Raw genomic sequence first — 18,258 nt, forward strand, 5'->3', positions numbered from 1 at the left:
AACTTTTCTAACATGTATAAAATAAATGTACTATTAAAATGTAAATATTCATTCAAAGATCACCTAAAATCAGCTTATGTACGCACACTTTGGCAAACAGTAACCTAATCCCTATAACTTAAAATCAAAAATTTTACAGAACACAGAATTCAGTAGAAAAGAAATGTAATTTCACATCGCCACAATAATCTAAGAGTTAATCCTAATAGATCAATATTCAGTTCTTAAATTATAAGAGACAATACTTTTAATATAACGTAGGGCACCAAAAACTGAAAACAAAATCAATTCCTTCTTAACCTACATAATCTTTATTTGAATTAGGATTTTGGTTCCTTTAAGGTTGTCTTTAATTCCACCCTTGAGTATTTAAATTCAGACTAAAACAATAGGAAAAGCAATTCTTTCTTGAAACCATGAAAAAGAAAAAAGAAAAATCAAAATTAAGCACTGTTTATAAGCAATGAAAGGGCTCTTCACCTTGCTCAATGCATGAGAAAATAAATGCACCCACTTCTTAACTCAGCATTCAGAAAGCAGTACCCCTTTGTCTCAAGTTTTACTGGTGAATAAAGTTTCCCTGATCTAAATGATTCCAACTGTACTTTACAACCAAATCTATCAATAATCAGTGAATGAGCACACACTTGTACCTGGACTGACACCTCCCTCAATGTGTGGCCAGGATACATAACTGAGAGCTACTGGTCTTCTTCAGAACTCTTAGTATATCATAAATGTAAGTCAAGTCAGTGATGATCCTTTGAACAATACTGAACACAAAGACAAGTGTTTGAGGTACTTATAATGTCTAATGAGACTGGTGGTCATCGGTTAAACCTCACTAGGTATTTTCTTAAGTGGAAGTGACAAACCCAGGCATAATTCTAAATTCGCCAATTTTTGACAGATATCAAGTAGTTGACTGAAGAACAAGTGGGAAAAATAATGTGTATCTGTAAATATCCATGTTATCTTATCCTTATGACATGATCTCTATAATTTATCACACCAATGTCCTCCAAGGCCATCTCTAAGCGATCTTTCTTTCCCACTAAAAATCAAAGACAAGGGGACTTTTGCTATATTAAGTACTACAAACCAAACAGAAATCCAGTATCTATTAAAGTATCATAAAACAGAAGAGAAAATTTTGAAAGGATCATGCACTGTTAGAATTGAGAAGTAAATGTTCCGAAAATACAAGCTTAAGAGTATGATTTATATCTGATTCATCATCCGTACTTCGCATAGCTCCTGTCTTATAAACAGTATGTGCTCAAAAACTATTTGTTGAACTAATAAATAGACCAAAGAATAAAATTTAACACCTTCACAGCAATGCATTATCAGTAAACAGAAAAGCCCAGAAGAAAATCCAAGAATTGATTCCCTAATCACCATGTCAAAACGTATGTACTACAAAAGCTTTTTTTTTTTTTTTTTTTTTTTTTTTGCGGTACGCGGGCCTCCGCAGCATATGGGATCTTCCCGGACCAGGGCACGAACCCCTGTCCCCTGCATCAGCAGGTGGACTCTCAACCACTGCACCACAAGGGAAGCCCTACAAAAGCTTTTTAAAGTCAGAAATCTACCTTGCCACTGGCCATATTTCCCCTGATAAACTAACCCCTGGACGAAGAAATTCATTCTAATTAAACACGTAGAAGTTTTAATAGTCAGACTTCATTTAACTGGTTAAAGTCAAACACTATACCTGTAGATAATACGCTTTTACATGAGTTTACTTACTAAAAACTGATTCCATAAAATGCAATATAACTAGTGATTGGGTGACAAGAAATGATCATTAATTAATGGGTTCCAATTAAGCATATAGTTATTATCATAGCTATTATGTGATGCTTAAAATTATGCTCTGATGACAGTATTAGGGTTAAGTTTATTCACAAAGCATTTCTAACAGTTCCTCTCATTGAGATCATTCTCAATTTTTCACATTGTACTGTGCCATGTGCAATGAATGTTAGATACTCAAGTGTCAATCTCCTATAAGCTTTTTTTTTTTTTTTTGCGGTATGCGGGCCTCTCACTGTTGTGGTCTCTCCCGTTGCAGAGCACAGACTCCGGACGCGCAGGCTCCGCGGCATGTGGGATCTTCCCGGACCAGGGCACGAACCCGTGTCCCCTGCATCGGCAGGCGGACTCTCAACCACTGCGCCACCAGGGAAGCCCTCCTATAAGCTTTTTATGAGGTTCAAGTTAAACAACAACAGTAATAACAGTTGCAGCAGCAGTAGCAACCAGAGCAACAGCATGGTCTAGGCCCTTGTGCTAAAAACTTTACAAGTGTTATTTCATTCAATCCTCACCACAACCCTGTGAGATGTATCACTGTCCTTATTATATGACTCTTAATCTCTCTATATAACTGTGGATACTTATATCCCATAAGAATATGGGAGAAATAGAAATAGGACTAAATAGTGAGTCCAATTATAAATATTATGCCCAAGTAATTGAATGCCTCTCCCCATTCACAACTCCTACTTAATTAACACTTTGAAATAGTATAGTTGCCGATGCTATCTGAAAAGCTTCTGAGGGTGCTTTTTCTACATTTAGTCATAAGCATTAAAAAAGAAATCATAATCTCTCACTGTAACTCAAAACTTCACACTATGGGCTATTAATCTGCTAGTGCTACAAGTTCCAATGCCTTAAACATCAATTCAGGGTAAATAATATTACAGCAACTCTTATCCCAAAGAGCTAAATATTTTTATTTACTGCTAAGATTCTATTTACCAAAACCATTTATAAGATATAAGAAAGCAGAGAGTTACATATACAGAGCTACACTCTTTTTTTTTGGCTGTGCCTCACAGCTTGTGGGATCTTAGTTCCCAACCAGGGACTGAACCTGACCCCCGCAGTGAAAGCGCTGAGTCCTAACCACTAGACTGCCAGGGAATTCCCCCAGAGCTACATTCTGATTGGTCTAGCAGGCAGAATGCAAGAAGATGTTCATCTTCTTCCCCAAGAGAAAATAAAAAGACTTTTAAGCAAACATATTTCCATTCTGGGGAAAAGGAGAAACCTAAGAGGAGGCAATGGAGGCAATTTAAAGAAAGAATCAGATGCAACCAAAGACTTAAAAGGTAAACCCAGGCTATCCCCTAAATATGTATACTAGCATAAACTCCTTGATGGTGTTAGGATCTCTTGTAAGTAGTACTTAATGTTGTTCCTTATCTCTCAAAAACTAACACCCATAAATATTCTAAGATAAGACTGCATCAGGCATAAGCTGTCTTTTATAGAGTAATGTTCACTCAAACCCATATAGTTCACAAAGTACCTTCACATATGACATTTCATTGAATAGACCTCCTTGTTAGGTAGTGAGGGCAATTTGTTAATCCCGTTTACTGATGAGGAATGAAGGAACTTGCCTAAATTCGTACAATCTGTGACTGGTGGAGCCTCCAACATATCACGTGACACCAAATCCCAGGCTCTTTCCCCACCATATTGTGCCTCCTCATTCCACATCAAAAAATCACAAAACTATCCTGTCTGCCCCATTTGCACACGTCCATTACCAGCATTGTAAGAACAAGTGTCAGCTAATAATGAAACCACAAGTTATAAGTACAAAGGGGAAAGAAAACAAACTCAGCATTTTTTCTGAGAGGCTGGGAACTCTGTTCAGTACCCAATCTAAACTTTGCCTAATGTAGCTGTCACAACAGCCCTTCAGGTGGGTGCTGGTATTCCCATTGCTTAAATCAGGAAAGAGAGGCTTAGCAACTTGACTAAAGTTACACATTAAATGACACAGCAGTGATTTTAACCATGTGTATGCTATACCACACTGCCTTACATGATATCACAGTAATGCCCCTTTCAGCAATAAAGAAAAATACTTTTTAGGTTAAAATAATTTTGTATTTCAAAATGTCAAAAAAACATCCTCCACTTGTTGCTGTCACACACTCACTTCCCAGCTGAGCACCTTTTCTCCTTCCTGGTTTTCTCTGCTTTACTCTTAATATCTGCTGGCCTCATTGTGCCCTGGAAAAGGGCTAGCTGTTAGAACAAAAAAGCAATGATGTATCCTTAACAAACAGCATTTTATAAGGCCATAGGAATCATGCAAATATTATTATTATTATTATATATATATTTTTTTGCGGTACACGGGCCTCTCACTGTTGTAGCCTCTCCCATTGCGGAGCACAGGCTCCGGACGCGCAGGCTCAGCAGCCATGGCTCACGGGCCCAGCCGCTCCACGGCATGTGGGATCTTCCCAGACCGGGGCACGAACCCGTGTCCCCTGCATCGGCAGGCGGACTCTCAACCACTGCGCCACCAGGGAAGCCCCAAATATTATTTTTGGCCTAGGTCTAAGTTATTTCTATCAAATAGTGTGTGTCAGGGAATTCCCTGGCAGTCCAGTGGTTAGGACTCGGCACCTTCACTGCTATGGCCCCGGGTTCAATCCCTGATCGGAGAACTAAGATCCCATAGGCCGAGCTGTGCGACTAAATAAATAAATTAAATTAAAAGAACAAAAAAAGACAAAAACAAAACAAAAAACCCCAAATAGTGTGTCAGTTACAAGAAACGTGAGCCTGCCCAAACAATTAGAAAATGAAAACAGTGGGCAAACTATGGACAATCTATCATTTTAAAAAACTTTTTCTTCCAGTTTTGATATATAATTGACATACAGCACTGTATAAGTTTAAGGCATACAGCGTAATGATTTGGCTTACATACATCATGAAATGATAATCACAATAAGTTTAGTGAATTCACTCTCTCATATGGATATAAAATTACAGAAATAGAAAAAAAAATTTCTTGTGATGAGAACTCGAAGGATTTACTCTCTTACCTTTCATATATAACATACAGCAGTGCTAATGATATTTATCATGTTGTACATGATACATTCATCCCTAGTACCTGTTTGTCTTATAACTGGAAGTTTGTACCTTCTGACTGCCTTCATCCAATTCCCCTGCCACCGGCCCAACCCCTGCTCCCTCCTCTGGTAACCACAAGTCTGATCTCCTTTTCTGTGGAACAAACTATCACTTTAATCACCACTTTCAAGAGCTTTAACCAATCCAGACAAGATACAAGCACTACAACAAAATGCATAAAAGTAATCTCATTACCATCCTAGAGTCTGGCCTTCCACCACATTTTTGGTGAAGCATTAGGGATTGATAGCATTAGCCTCAAAATACCATGTGCTCCTCCCCTCAGGTGTTAACTGCTAACGAAGGACAATGATAGATAAGATGTAAACACCTTAAATAGTTTTAAATTTGGGAAGATTATTGAAGGACTTCCCAGAACAAAATTTAATTAGCTTTAACAAGTGTATTTAGGACTCCCAGAGGGGGCTTCTTTATCTGAAGCGAACAGGAGGAACTTTCTGTTGCATAAGTTGTACTCATACTAGACGGTGAATAAGCTAATAAGGCTTTTAACCAAAACTCTACCTTTCAGGGAACAAGTAAGAAAGCTAACACTAGCTGAGCTAAACTGGAGGGGCAGGTGAAAAAGCCTACTGGAAGACTAGGAACAAGGACAGGAGTAGATAAAAAGGAAACAGGACGAACTAAGCTAGAGGAAGCGTGCAGGGAAGGAGGAGGAGTAAGGGGCAAAGAAAGTTGGAACCCAGTAAGTACTGATGGAGATGGGCAACTCAGGCCTAGAAAAGAGAAAATGAATGCCTAGGACCAGAAGGTTTACCAGAGCCTGCCTGTGGAAAGGACCCTGCTCCTCTATAGACTAAAATTAAGATAAAGGAAATGAACCGGTCAAGTCTAGAGAAAATTGGGTTCATTTAAGACATGGGGGAAGGTACTACACAAGGATAACTGGTAGAGAATGGAGGCAACTTTTTAGCACCTTTAAAAAAGTGTTAATGGGGACTTCCCTGGTGGTCCAGTGGGTAAGACTCCACCCTCCCAATGCGGGGTGCCGGGTTCATCCTTGGTCGGGGAACTAGAGGCAGCAACTGGGACTTGGCGCAGCTCAAATAAATAAATATATATATTTTTAAAGTGTTAATGAACTTTAAATGGATAAAATGTATGGCATGTGAATTATATCTTAATAAATCTGTTATTTTTAAAATGGTTATGCAGAACCTAGGGACAGGACAGGAATAAAGACGCAGACGTAGAGAATGGACTTGAGGACACGGGGAAGGGGAAGGGTAAGCTGGGACAAAGTGAGAGAGTGGCATGGACATATATACACTACCAAATGTAAAACAGCTAGTGGTAAGCAGCCGAATAGCACAGGGAGATCAGCATAGCACAGGGAGATCAGAATAGCACAGGGAGATCAGCTCGGTGCTTTGTGACTACCTAGAGGGGTGGGATAGGGAGGGTGTGAGGGAGATGCAAGAGGGAGGAGATATAGGGATATATGTATAGTTGATTCACTTCGTTATAAAGCAGAAACTAACACACCACTGTAAAGCAATTAAACTCCAATAAAGATGTTTAAAATAAATAAATAAATAAATAAAAAGCGTGTTAAATTGAGCAATGTATGACCGCATTTATGATTTAACACGATTAGCTCAGTCTGTAACAGCACCCCCCAAATTCCCTCACCCTGTAGGGTGCATTTACTTGTGTCTGGGAACATGTCTGTTGGAATACATCAGTCTGGGAAGGAGACAGGAGTATGATGAATACAGAAGTAGCAGCAGGGGAGAAAACTGGGAGCTCTGTAAAGAGCTCTTCCCCCATCTTTGCCCCTGGAATTTTTGGCCCTGTGGGGGAAGGAAGCTTTTGTTTGGGGTATGTCTCGAAGTGGAATATCAGATTTCTTCAGGAGATGATCTAGGACCAAAATCTACCTAGTCAAAGAGAAAACGATCTGAAGTGGAAAAGTCAAGTCAGTTCTGGAGAAACCCCAGAAGGTTTATCATGAAATGATCACAAGACTTATCTCTGTTACCCCCAAATTGGACTGCACACCCCGTGTCACTTCCGAATGTTACTCGCGAAGAAGACGGATGCTTTGCCATGATCCCAGAAGTTTCTGGCGAGCTGCCCACTGACGTAAATTAGAAAACCATTCGGGGACCGGCCTGGGTGAAGCGAAGCGCCACGTCCAGCGCTGGGTTCCCCCTTCCTCCCTCTCGATCTAGGAAAAGGGACGGGGTAGGGAGGGCAGAAGGCGAGCGGGAACGCCAGATCAGCCGTCTTCGCCCTCCTCCCCTGAGCCGGATTTCGGGGAGCCGCCCCCAGCGTAATCCATCCCCACTCGCCAGCCTTGGGCCCGCGACCCCCGTGATGAGGGCGGCGGCGAGCGCCCCCACGGGCGGCAGGCGCACCTCCCCCGGAGCAGCTATCGCCGCCACCCGCCCGGCCCCGGCCTCCCCGGGAGCAATAGGCTATCGATTCAACTGCCTGTCGCTAGGAGCCCCGAGAGAGCGAGGCCTACACCGCCCGGCCGGAGCGCCGGCCTCGATTTCGCCACTTACCCAACACCGGAGGGGGAGCCGGGGGGCAACCAAGCCCAGCTGGGCGGGAGGAGGAGGCGCGGAGACCACCTGCAACGGCAGGCGCGGGGAAAGGGGGTGCGGGCTCGGGGCTCCAGCCAACAAGTCTCCCGGGGTCGTCCACTCCCCCACCCCCTGCCTCGCAAGTTGCGCATTCAAGTTCAGGCCGGTGCCCCTTGGCCTCCAGAGCCCTCGGCACTCCCAAAGCCATAAGAAAAACAAGATACGGAAGAGGCCACCCCAGGACCCGAGGAGATGGCGCTGGGCCCCTGAGGGCGACGAGGGGGCAGCCCAAGGGGACCCGCTCGTCACCTCCCCTCCGTTCACCCGGAGTCGCAGCCCCGACCCCTCCGGCGGCCGGCCCTGTCACAGCCCGGCCCCCGGCCCCAAGGCCCCTTCCCGGGACGACGGAGACAGGGGCTCGAGCTCCCCCCCCCGCCGCCCCCGGCATCCGGCGTGCCTCGGCCTCCTCCCCCACCAAATCGCTCAAATGCCCCCAGCACCTTTTAAAGTACGCGGAGGAAGAGTTTCCCATCAAACTTTGTCAAGCGGTAACCTCGCCCCCCTCCCCGACCCACACTTCCACCGCAGTCATCAGGAGAGATCACTTTACACTTGGGATAAAGCGAAATAAGGACCTGTCAACCATTTTAGGTCTTTTTTATAGAAGACATCCTCTCCTACCCCTCTCTCCCTCCCTCCCCCGCCAGGGTTTTAATTTGACACCCACCTTCCCACCGCCGAAGGGGGGGTTGAGGAGGGAGGGGGTGGGGACGGAGGGCAGGAGGAGGGTGGCGAGGGAAAGCGGAAAGGGGAGGTTGGAAGGGGGCCGGGAGGCGCGGGGAGGGGAAGGGGGTTGATTTACCTGAGACCAGCCACTGGCCTCCATTGTTGGAGAATTCAATGGCATTGACACAGCCGAAGTGGCCCAGGAGGTCCTTCTTGTAGAGGTTTCTGCAGCCTCGCAGGCGTCTCCTCTGAAAGTCCTGAGTGAGCAGGGGGTCCCCATGCAAGCCCCGCTGGGACAAGAAGCCCACCACTGACCTCATGCTGCCCCCCAGGCCAGCTCTCCTCTTCATGCTGGAACCACTGCCGCCGCCGCTCACGCCGCCGCCCCTCCCTCGGCCTCACGCGCGGCCGGCGCTCTCCCCCCACCCGTCCCTCCCCCCGCGCTGCTATCCGGATGGTTCTTTAACCAGCCATAGCAGACGGAGCGAGGTGTGCAGACACTCGGTGGCGTTCGCGGCTTCCTGACGGTCCCCTCCCTCCCCTTCCCCCTCCCCTAGGCTCCTCCCTCTCCTTCTCCGCCTCCTCCAGCAGCTGATCCTCAGCTGCGGCCGCGCTTCCGCGAAGCGCGCGGCCCTTCCGCCGCCGGCGGTGGGGGCCAGGGAACGCGGGTGGCGGCGGCTCCTCCCCCGCCGCGGGCCGAGGGCCGAGGGCCGGAAGAACTCGGGCGGCTGGCCTCTAGACCGCGGGCGGCGGCTCGGCTTTCCCGCCGCAGCTCCTCCCCGCGCGAGGACCGGGGTCGCTCTGGGCGGAGGCCGGGCTGCACCCCCTGAGCGGTGCACTCTGTGAAGTTGGAGGCGCGCAACGATCAAAGTGGCCGCGGGGCTGCGGACTCGCCTTCCTCCACCAGAGGCCGGCGGTCCACCGCCGCGGCGAGTGTGCTCCCGGCTCTTTTTTTTCCGGTCCGGAAAATGCAGCCCGAGGTGGCAAAGAGGTGGAGGGAGGACTGCGGGCAGAGGCTCCGGTTGTTCTCCCTCAGTTCGCCTCATCCTTGGGCCGCCCGAGCCCTGTCCAAGGGAAAGGAACCAGGAGTTAGGACTGGACACTCGGGGTAAGGTTGCTTGGGGCCCCCCAAAGAAAGTTTTGACACTACCCCCGCCCCATCCAGTTTCCTAATTTTCCCTTCTTCCAGCCATTCAGTGAAAAAGGCTAAACTGGGTTCCATCGGTTAGATGATGAAGTGGTATATGGGGGAAAAAAGAGAGGGGGGGGGAGGAATTTTTAACTGAAAAGAAAATTGCCAAAACCGAGTTGAGAAAGCTCAGGTAAGCAGAAAGTACCTCTGTTCATTAGTTCCAGGTACATCTGCAAGACACAAGATGCATTATTCGAAAATAGAAATATATGTTATTTAATTGGGTGCGGTGAGCCCCTCTTCAAGGCCTTGAGTGTGGAGCTCTGAGGCTGTACAGCTGTTAACCAGCAGCTGCGTTCCAGGCCAGAAGTAGCTGCACTACAGTCGTCTGGGAGCCTCCACGGTGACCCCAGTGAGGAGACAGGTGTTAAGTGCCTTGGAATATTAATGGAATATTATTTCCCTAAACAGGAAAATGTGTAATACTTTCTTTTAAAAAGTTTAATTCTCAGGATGCTTCATAGTGTTTCTTCATTATAATAGCACCGTAAAGATCAGTAGTGGTATACCATCTTGATTATAACCAGCATCTTCTGTTCATAGCAACCAACATCTTTTCTTCATAGCAATGTCTTAATGTGTAATTAAACATGTATTTTTGTGATTATATCAGCATGTTCCCCCTATAAGTTCTCTGAGAGCAGGGACCATGCCTATTCTGCTCATGGGTATATGACCAGAACTAGCACATGCTGGAACTGAGTAGCCACTCAAATATTGAATACATGAATGAAGTCAGGGAAAGGGGAAGGTAATGCATCAGTGTCAGATGCATTGGGTTTGAGGTATCTGTGCTTCATTCCAGTGGAGATGATTTCAAAGCCAGTCTCCCATCTCACTGTTCGTTTGCTTGACCTACTCAATCCACACATTCAAAAACAGGGAGCCCTCTGGCTCCTTCCAATTAATAGGACATCATTTATACCTACTTTGTTTTGCCTGGGGTGGGGTGGATGTGCACAGTAATGATGTGGTTGAAGTGGCCTTTACTGTGGCAATATATGACACCCTCCTCTCCCCTCTCAAGCACATACTTCTCCACAATTTTAAATATGACTCGCTTTTCCCCAATCCCTGGAATAACTGTCCCATTTATCTCAGCCTAAAAATAGACCAGGATCCGATCACAAGCCAGCCCAATTCTAGGACCTTGCTGGATACTTCCTTAACTGTTCAGTGACCAGCCAGGACAGAAATGTAGGGACCTCTCAGTCTGTTTATATCCTACTGCTAGTATGCGCAGCTTTTTGTAAGGAGAGTGCAGAAAATCTCTCTTATTCATGTAATTAGAGTTGCCAGATAAAATGCAGGATGCCCAGTTCTGTATGAATTTCAGATAAAGAATGAATAATTTTTTAGCATAAGTATGTCTCATGTAGTATTTGAGATATACTGAAATTATTATTCATTGTTTATCTGAAATTCAGATTTAATTGGGCATCATGTATTTTTGTTTGCTAAATCTGGCAACCCTAACTATAATATAACCCAACTTCAGAAGATCAAGCCCCACCATAGCTGTTTGCTTTTATTATGAATTTGACATAGTCCCTTGTGTCATTTATTGCAAACTAATAATGTTGTACATAACTATATAACACAAACATTTAATTAACTTCCATGACCATATGAGCTTGGCCTTTTTGATATAGGCATTTATTGTAAAAAAAAGCCAGTGTACTTAGCTTAAAAATAGCAAATGAGGGACTTCCCTGGTGGTCCAGTGGTTAAGACTCTGCGCTCCCAATGCAGGAGACCCAGGTTCGTTCCCTGGTCAGGGAACTAGATCCTACATGCTGCAACTAAAAAGATCCCGGACACCGCAACTAAGACCCAGTGCAGCCAAATAAACAAATAAATATTTTAAAAAATAGCAAATGAAATTGGACTCCTGAGTAATCTCTCCAGTACATAGACTATGTGGAGGAAGAGGGAGAAAAAGTAAAAAATTCATATTTTTCTTACCTAGGCCAAGAAACTTCTGTATATTAACATTCACATTCAGGAAGCCTGGAAACAGTTTTGAAAATTCATTCTGGAAAAACCAAGATATGGAAATTACTGAACATGGGAAGTCTTGCTTAATTGCTCCACCATGAGTTGAATACTGATTAAACATAGAATTGCCAGAAATTCATTTACTCTTTGACTTCTGTTTTGCTTGGCCCTGATATCACTAAAGAAAAAGTAAAGAATCTTTAAAAGCACTAGGTGCTAAGGAAATGTTCAAACATTAGAAATTGTTTGTTTAAAAAAAAAAACCTAAGAAAATGCTAAGGCCTTTCTCACACATTTACTAAATTTTAGCATATTAAGGGCTATGTATGGATACTAGCATCAGAAATTTTTCACTTCAAAATATTTTCAACTTTAAAATAAAATAAACTGCTACTCATAGATAAGAGATATTAATTTAGACAACGATCAATGCGTCAAATATATGGATAATTTAACTACTGTCATTTAAATTTTAAAGGATAAGTTATTGGTCATTTCAAACAGTCAACAGTCAATTTTAATTTGGGGGAAAAAAAGAAATATCTATTTAAATGCAAATTCCTCCAACAAGATCTATAGGACATACATCCATTCTTTTTAAATGATAATTTAAGGGCTTCCCTGGTGGCGCAGTGGTTAAGAATCCACTTGCCAATGCAGGGGACACGGGTTTGAGCCCTGGTCCGGGAAGATCCCACATGCCGTGTAGCAACTAAGCCTGTGCACCACAACTACTGAGCCTGTGCTCTAGAACCCGTGAGCCACAAGTACTGAGCCCGCATGCTGCAACTACTGAAGCCCGCGCATCTGGAACCGGTGCCCTACAACAAGAGAAGCCACTGCAATGAGAAGCCCGCGCACCACCACGAAGAGTAGCCCCCACTTGCCGCAACTAGAGAAAGCCTGCACGCAGCAACGAAGACCCAACGCAGCCTAAAGTAAATAAATTTTTAAAAATGATAATAATAATTTTATTAGATATAATATACCATAAATTTCACATTTTTAAAGTTAACAATTCAGTGGCTTTTAGTATATTCACAAAGTGGTGCAACCATTACCACTATCTAATTTCAGAACATTTTCATTACCCCAAAGAGAAACGCCATTCACATTAACGGTCACTCCCCATTCCTCCCTCCTCTTAGCTCCTGGCAACCACTAATCTATTTACTATCTCTGGGTTTGCCTATTCTGGACATTTCATATGGGTGGAATCATATAATATGTGGTCTTTGTGTCTGGCTTCATTCATTTAACAGTCTTTTCAAGGTTTATATTTGTTGTAGCGTGTCAGTACTCTATATTTGTTTCTTAGACCAAATTATACTCAGTTGTATGGACAATACCACGTTTTGTTTCTCCATTCTTCAGTTGATAGGCATTTGGGCTGGTTCCACTTTTTCACCATTATGAATAATGCTGCTATTAACATTTGTGTACAAATTTTTGTGTGGACATGTTTTCATTTCTCTTGGGTATATATACCTAGTAGTGGAATTGCTGGGTTATATGGTAACTCTATGTTTAACTTTGTGAGGAACGTCCACACTGTTTTCCAAGCAAGTGACCATTTTACGTTTCCACCAGCAACGTAACATGGTTCCAGGTTTTTCATATCCTTGCCAATGCCTGTTATTGCCTATCTATTTTTTTTTAATTATAGCCATACAAGTGGGTGAAATGGTTTCCCATTATGGTTTTGATTTGCAATTCTGTGATGGCCTTTGATGTTGAGCATATTTTCATGTGCTTATTGGCCAGTTGTGTATCTTCTTTGGAGAAATGTCTATTCAGATCCTTTGCCCATTTAAAAATTATTTGTCCTTTTATTGCTGAGTTCTAAGAGTTCTTTACATACTTTAGACACAAGTCCCTTATCAGATTATCATTTTTACATATGTTTTCTCATATTGTGAGTTGTCTTTTCATTTTCTTGATTGTATCCTTTGAATCACAAAAGTTTAAAAATTTTGTTAAGGTCTAATTACATATTTTTTCTTTTGTTACTTGTACTTTTGGTGCCATATCTGAGAAACCCACCTAATCCAAAGTTACAAATATTTACTCCTATACTATTTCTAAGAGCTTTATAGTCTTAACTCTTACATTTAGATCCATTTATGATCCATTTAGATACATTTATGATCCATTTTGAGTTAATTTTTGTATATAGTGTGAGCTAAGGGTCCAACTTTATTCCTTTCCATGTGGACATCTAATCATCCCAACACCATTTTTAAAAAAGACTGTTCTTTCCGTCATTGAATTGCTAGTGTATGGGCTTCCCTGGTGGCACATTGGTTAAGAATCTGCCTGTCAATGCAAGGGACACGGGTTAGAGCCCTGGTCTGGGAAGATACCACATGCCGCGGAACAACTAAGCCAATGTGCCACAATACAGAGCCCGCGTACCACAACTACTGAAGCCCACGCGCCTAGAGCCCATGCTCTGCCACAAGGGAAGCCACCGCAGTGAGAAGCCCACGCACCACAACAAAGAGTAGCCCATGCTCGCCGCAACTAGAGAAAGCCCATGCGTAGCAACAAAGACCCAATGCAACCAAAAATAAATAAATTAATTAATTTTTAAAAAATTGCTCATGTATAGATACACAATAGATTTTTGTATATTGACCTTGTATCCTGCAAATTTACTTAACTCATTTATTAGCTCTAATTGGTAGGTAGGTTTCTTAAAACTTTTATGTACAAAATCATGTCACGGGCTAATAGAAATACTTTTACATCTTCCTTTTCAATCCACATTCCATTTATTTCTTTTTTTTTAATCTAATTGCCTTGGCTAGAACCTCTAGTACAATGTTGAATAGAAGTAGTAAGAGCAGACATCTTGTCTTGTTCCTAATATTAGTCACCATTAAATATTATGTTAACTGTGGATTTTATGTGATTCTGTTATCAGGTTGCAGAACTTCCTTTTTATTCCTAGTCGTAGAATGTTTTTATCATGAAAGGGTGTTGGATTTTGTCAAATGCTTTTTCTTTGTATGCTGAGATGATCATATGGTTTTTGTCCTTTATTAATATGATTCTCATATGTTAAACCAATCTTACATTCCTGAGATAAATTCTACTTGGTCATGGTGTTTAATCATTTTTATATTTTGCTGGATTCACTTTGCTAGTATTTAGTTGAGGATTTTTGTGACTATATTCATAGAAATGTTTGTTTTCAGTTTTCTTGTGATGTCTTTGGTTTTAGTATCAGGGTAATACTGGCCTTATAAAATGAGATGGAAGTCCATCGGCTATTTTTTGGAAAAGTTTGTGAAGGATTAGTGCTAATTCTTCTTTAAACATTTGGTAGGATTCACTAGGGAAGTTGCCTGGCCTGGGCTTTTCTTTGTGGGAAGGTTTTGATTACTGATTCAATCTCTTGTTATAGTTCTATTCAGATTTTCTTCTTGATTCAGTTTTGGTAGTTTGGGTGTTTCTAGGAATTCATATTGCTTATCTAATTTGTTGGCACGTTGATAGTATTCCCTTATAATTCTTTTTATTTCTGTAAAGTTGTAATAGCACCTCTTTCATTCCTGATTTTAGTAATTTGAGTCTTCTCTTTTTTTCTTGGTCAGTCCAGCTGTCTTGTCAATTTTGTTGATATTTTCAAAGAACAAACTTTTGGTTTTTGTTTATTCTCTCTATTGTTTTTTGCTTCTCTATTTTATTTATTTCTGCTCTAGTCTTTATTTCCTTCCCTCTGCTTGCTTTCGGTTTAGTCTTCTTTTTCTAATTTCTTAAATTGGAAGGTTATATTACTGATTTGAGATTTCTTTTTAATATAGATATTCACAGCTATTAATTTCTTTCTAAGCACTGTGTTAGCTGCATCCTATAAGTTTTTGTACGTTGTGTGTTTTCATTCATCTTAAGGTATTTTCTGATTTCCCTTGTGATTTCTCCCATTAGTTAAGAATATATTGTTTAATTTCCACATATTGTGAACTTCCTAAAATTCCTCCTGTTATTAATTTCTAATGTCTTTTTTTTTTTTTTGTCCACACCGTGCGGCTTGCAGGATTTTAGTTCCCCAACTCGGGATGGAACCTGTGCCCCCTGTAACCACTGGACCGCCAGGGAATTCCCTCTAATACATTTTTTAAAAGGGGCATTTTTCACAGGTCTTGAAGTGAGTTTCCAGTCTGTGAAGTAATTGAATTCAGTAATTAAAGTCAGAGTATCATTTGTTACTAGAATTTTCAAATCACAATCCAACTTACTTTCCAGACATTTCGTTCAAGTTTTCCATGCATAATTCTTTAAAAAAAATTTTTTAACATCTTTATTGGAGTATAATTGCTTTACAATGGTGTGTTAGTTTCTGCTTTATAACAAAGTGAATCAGCTATACATATACGTATATCCCCATATCTCCTCCCACTTGCATCTCCCTCCCACCTTCCCTATCTCACCCCTCTAGGTGGACACAAAGCACCAAGCTGATCTCCCTGTGCTATGCAGCTGCTTCTCACTAGCTATCTACTTTACATTTGGTAGTATATATAAGTCTATGCCACTCTCTCACGTCGTCCCAGCTTACCCTTCCCCCTCCCCGTGTCCTCAAGTCCATTCTCTACATCTGCATCTTTATACCTGTCCTGTCCCTAGGTTCTGCATAACCATTTTTTTTAGATTCCATATATATGTATTAACATACGGTATTTGTTTTTCTCTTTCTGACTTACTTCACTCTGTATGACAGACTCTAGGTCCATCCACCTCACTACAAATAACTCAATTTCGTTTCTTTTTATGGCTGAGTAATATTCCATTGTATATATATGCCACATCTTCTTTATCCATTCATCTGTCGATGGACACTTAGGTTGCTTCCATGTCCTGGCTATTGTAAATAGAGCTGCAATGAACATTGTGGTACATGACTGGTTTTGAATTATGGTTTTCTCAGAGTATATGCCCAGTAGTGGGATTGCTGTGTCGTATTGTAGTTCTATTTTTAGTTTTTTAGGTAACCTCCATACTGTTCTCCATAGTGGCTGTATCAATTTACATTTCCACCAACAGTACAAGAGGGTTCCCTTTTCTCCACACCCTCTCCAGCATTTACTGTTCGTAGATTTTTTGATGATGGCCATTCTGACTGGTGTGAGGTGATACCTCATTGTAGTTTCGATTTGCATTTCTCTAATGATTAGTGATGGTGAGCATTCTTTCATGTGTTTGTTGGCGATCTGTATATCTTCTTTGGAGAAACGTCTATTTAGGTCTTCTGCCCATTTTTGGATTGGGTTGTTTGTTTTTTTGATATTGAGCTGTATGAGCTGCTTGTAAATATTGGAGATTAATCCTTTGTCAGTTTCCATGCATAATTCTTCGTGATGAATAAAGAAATCCAGTTTGAAATAACCTTTATTGGAGTGAAGGTGAACAGAAATTCTCAGTGGCCAGGATTATTTATTTTGATATTTACTCAGTGGTATCTTCTGTGCTGTTCTATGCCAACCATCTGGGTTTTGTATATTTGAAGTTTTCTTGACAAAATCATCATGAGCCAGCTGTTTTCACTTATTTTTAATTTTAGGTTTCCACATGAATTACCCCTGGTGAGTGGGTTAAAACAGTTATTGTTTATTGCACTGGGTATGTAGTCACATAGCCAAGATTTCTTTTCCAGAGATGGTTCCATGGATATATAATGTTTATGGAGCATCCTCAGTCTGCTAAACACCATTTAGAAAATAAAATTGGGCAATGCCCCTTCCCCAAAGTAAAATATACCGAAGGAGAAGCAAGAAGATTCTTCAATAAAGATGTCAAATATAAATTGTCGTTGTGGGTTCAGTGGTAATCGAGGACAGGCTCCTGGAAAATGAACTGATCACAGCATGTGTTTATAAACTTGTTTCCCCTCCCTTCTGAACAAACCACATGAACTCAAGATGTAAATGGTATCATCAGTATTCTTGACTATAGTATAGATCCCACTTAATTTGGAGCTGGAAGTATGAGCTTGCTGAAAGATAATCATTATTCAAATCACAAAAGATAAAGCCCATGGGATCTCAGAAATCACCTGGTCAAATCCCTTCACCATTCTTTTTTTTTTTTTTATTGGCGTATAGTTGTTTTACAATGTTGGGTTAGTTTCTACTGTAGAGTGAAGTGAAGTAGAGTTCCCTGTGCTATACAGCAGGTTCTCATTAGTTATCTATTTTATACATATTAGTGTATATATGTCAATCCCAATCTCCCAATTCGTCCCCTCGCCTTTCCCCCCTTGGTGTCCATACATTTGTTCTCTACATCTGTGTCTCTATTTCATGGTTTTTTTTTTTACATTAATTTATTTATATTTTACTTTGGGCTGTGTTGGGTCTTCGTTGCCGTGCACGGGCTTTCTCTAGTTGCCGCGAGTGGGGGCTTCTCTTTGTTTCAGTGCAGAGACTTCTCATTGCGGTGGCTTCTCTTGTTGCAGGGCACAGGCTCTAAGCACGCGGGCTTCAGTAGTTGTGGCATGCGGGCTTAGTAGTTGTGGCTCGCGGGCTCTAGAGCGCAGGCTCAGCAGTTGTGGCGCACAGGCTTAGTTGCTCCGCGGCATGTGGGATCTTCCCGGACCAGGGCTCGAACCTATGTCCCCTGCATTGGCAGGCGGATTCTTAACCACTGTGCCACCAAGGAAGTCCCTCACAGTTTGTTTTGATTACCATTGAATCTACAGTATCAAGAAGAGGTCCTGGTCACTAGTTGTTAGGTGAATGAATCTTCCTGAAATGTCCCTGGTCAATACTCTCTTCTCTGTCATATCAGGTCCAGCCTCCTTTATCTGCCTATCAAGTTCCTCCATGATTT

At 42.2% G+C, this 18,258-nt stretch overlaps 2 protein-coding genes across 3 annotated transcripts in view; one reads left to right on the forward strand and one right to left on the reverse strand.

Moving 5' to 3' along the window:
• The window catches only part of DCAF5 (DDB1 and CUL4 associated factor 5), a 109,686-nt gene extending 101,044 nt beyond the window's left edge, over positions 1-8,642 (reverse strand). The window contains exon 1 of one of the 2 annotated variants that reach the window (XM_081226897.1): positions 8,371-8,642. In XM_081226897.1, coding sequence (XP_081083023.1) covers positions 8,371-8,584 — 214 coding nt within the window. In that variant the 5' untranslated portion in view covers positions 8,585-8,642. The remainder of the gene's footprint in view (positions 1-8,370) is intronic. The other variant, XM_081226898.1, reaches the window with a different exon arrangement.
• A 268-nt stretch (positions 8,643-8,910) lies between these two features.
• EXD2 (exonuclease 3'-5' domain containing 2) overlaps positions 8,911-18,258 on the forward strand; it is a 92,894-nt gene continuing 83,546 nt past the window's right edge. Inside the window, exon 1 of the mRNA XM_081226900.1 lies at positions 8,911-9,342. The gene's annotated coding sequence lies outside the window, so the exon portion shown is untranslated. The remainder of the gene's footprint in view (positions 9,343-18,258) is intronic.

The sequence above is a fragment of the Mesoplodon bidens genome, assembly GCF_964165515.1.
Source record: "Mesoplodon bidens genome assembly, chromosome: 3".
NCBI lineage: Eukaryota > Metazoa > Chordata > Mammalia > Artiodactyla > Ziphiidae > Mesoplodon > Mesoplodon bidens.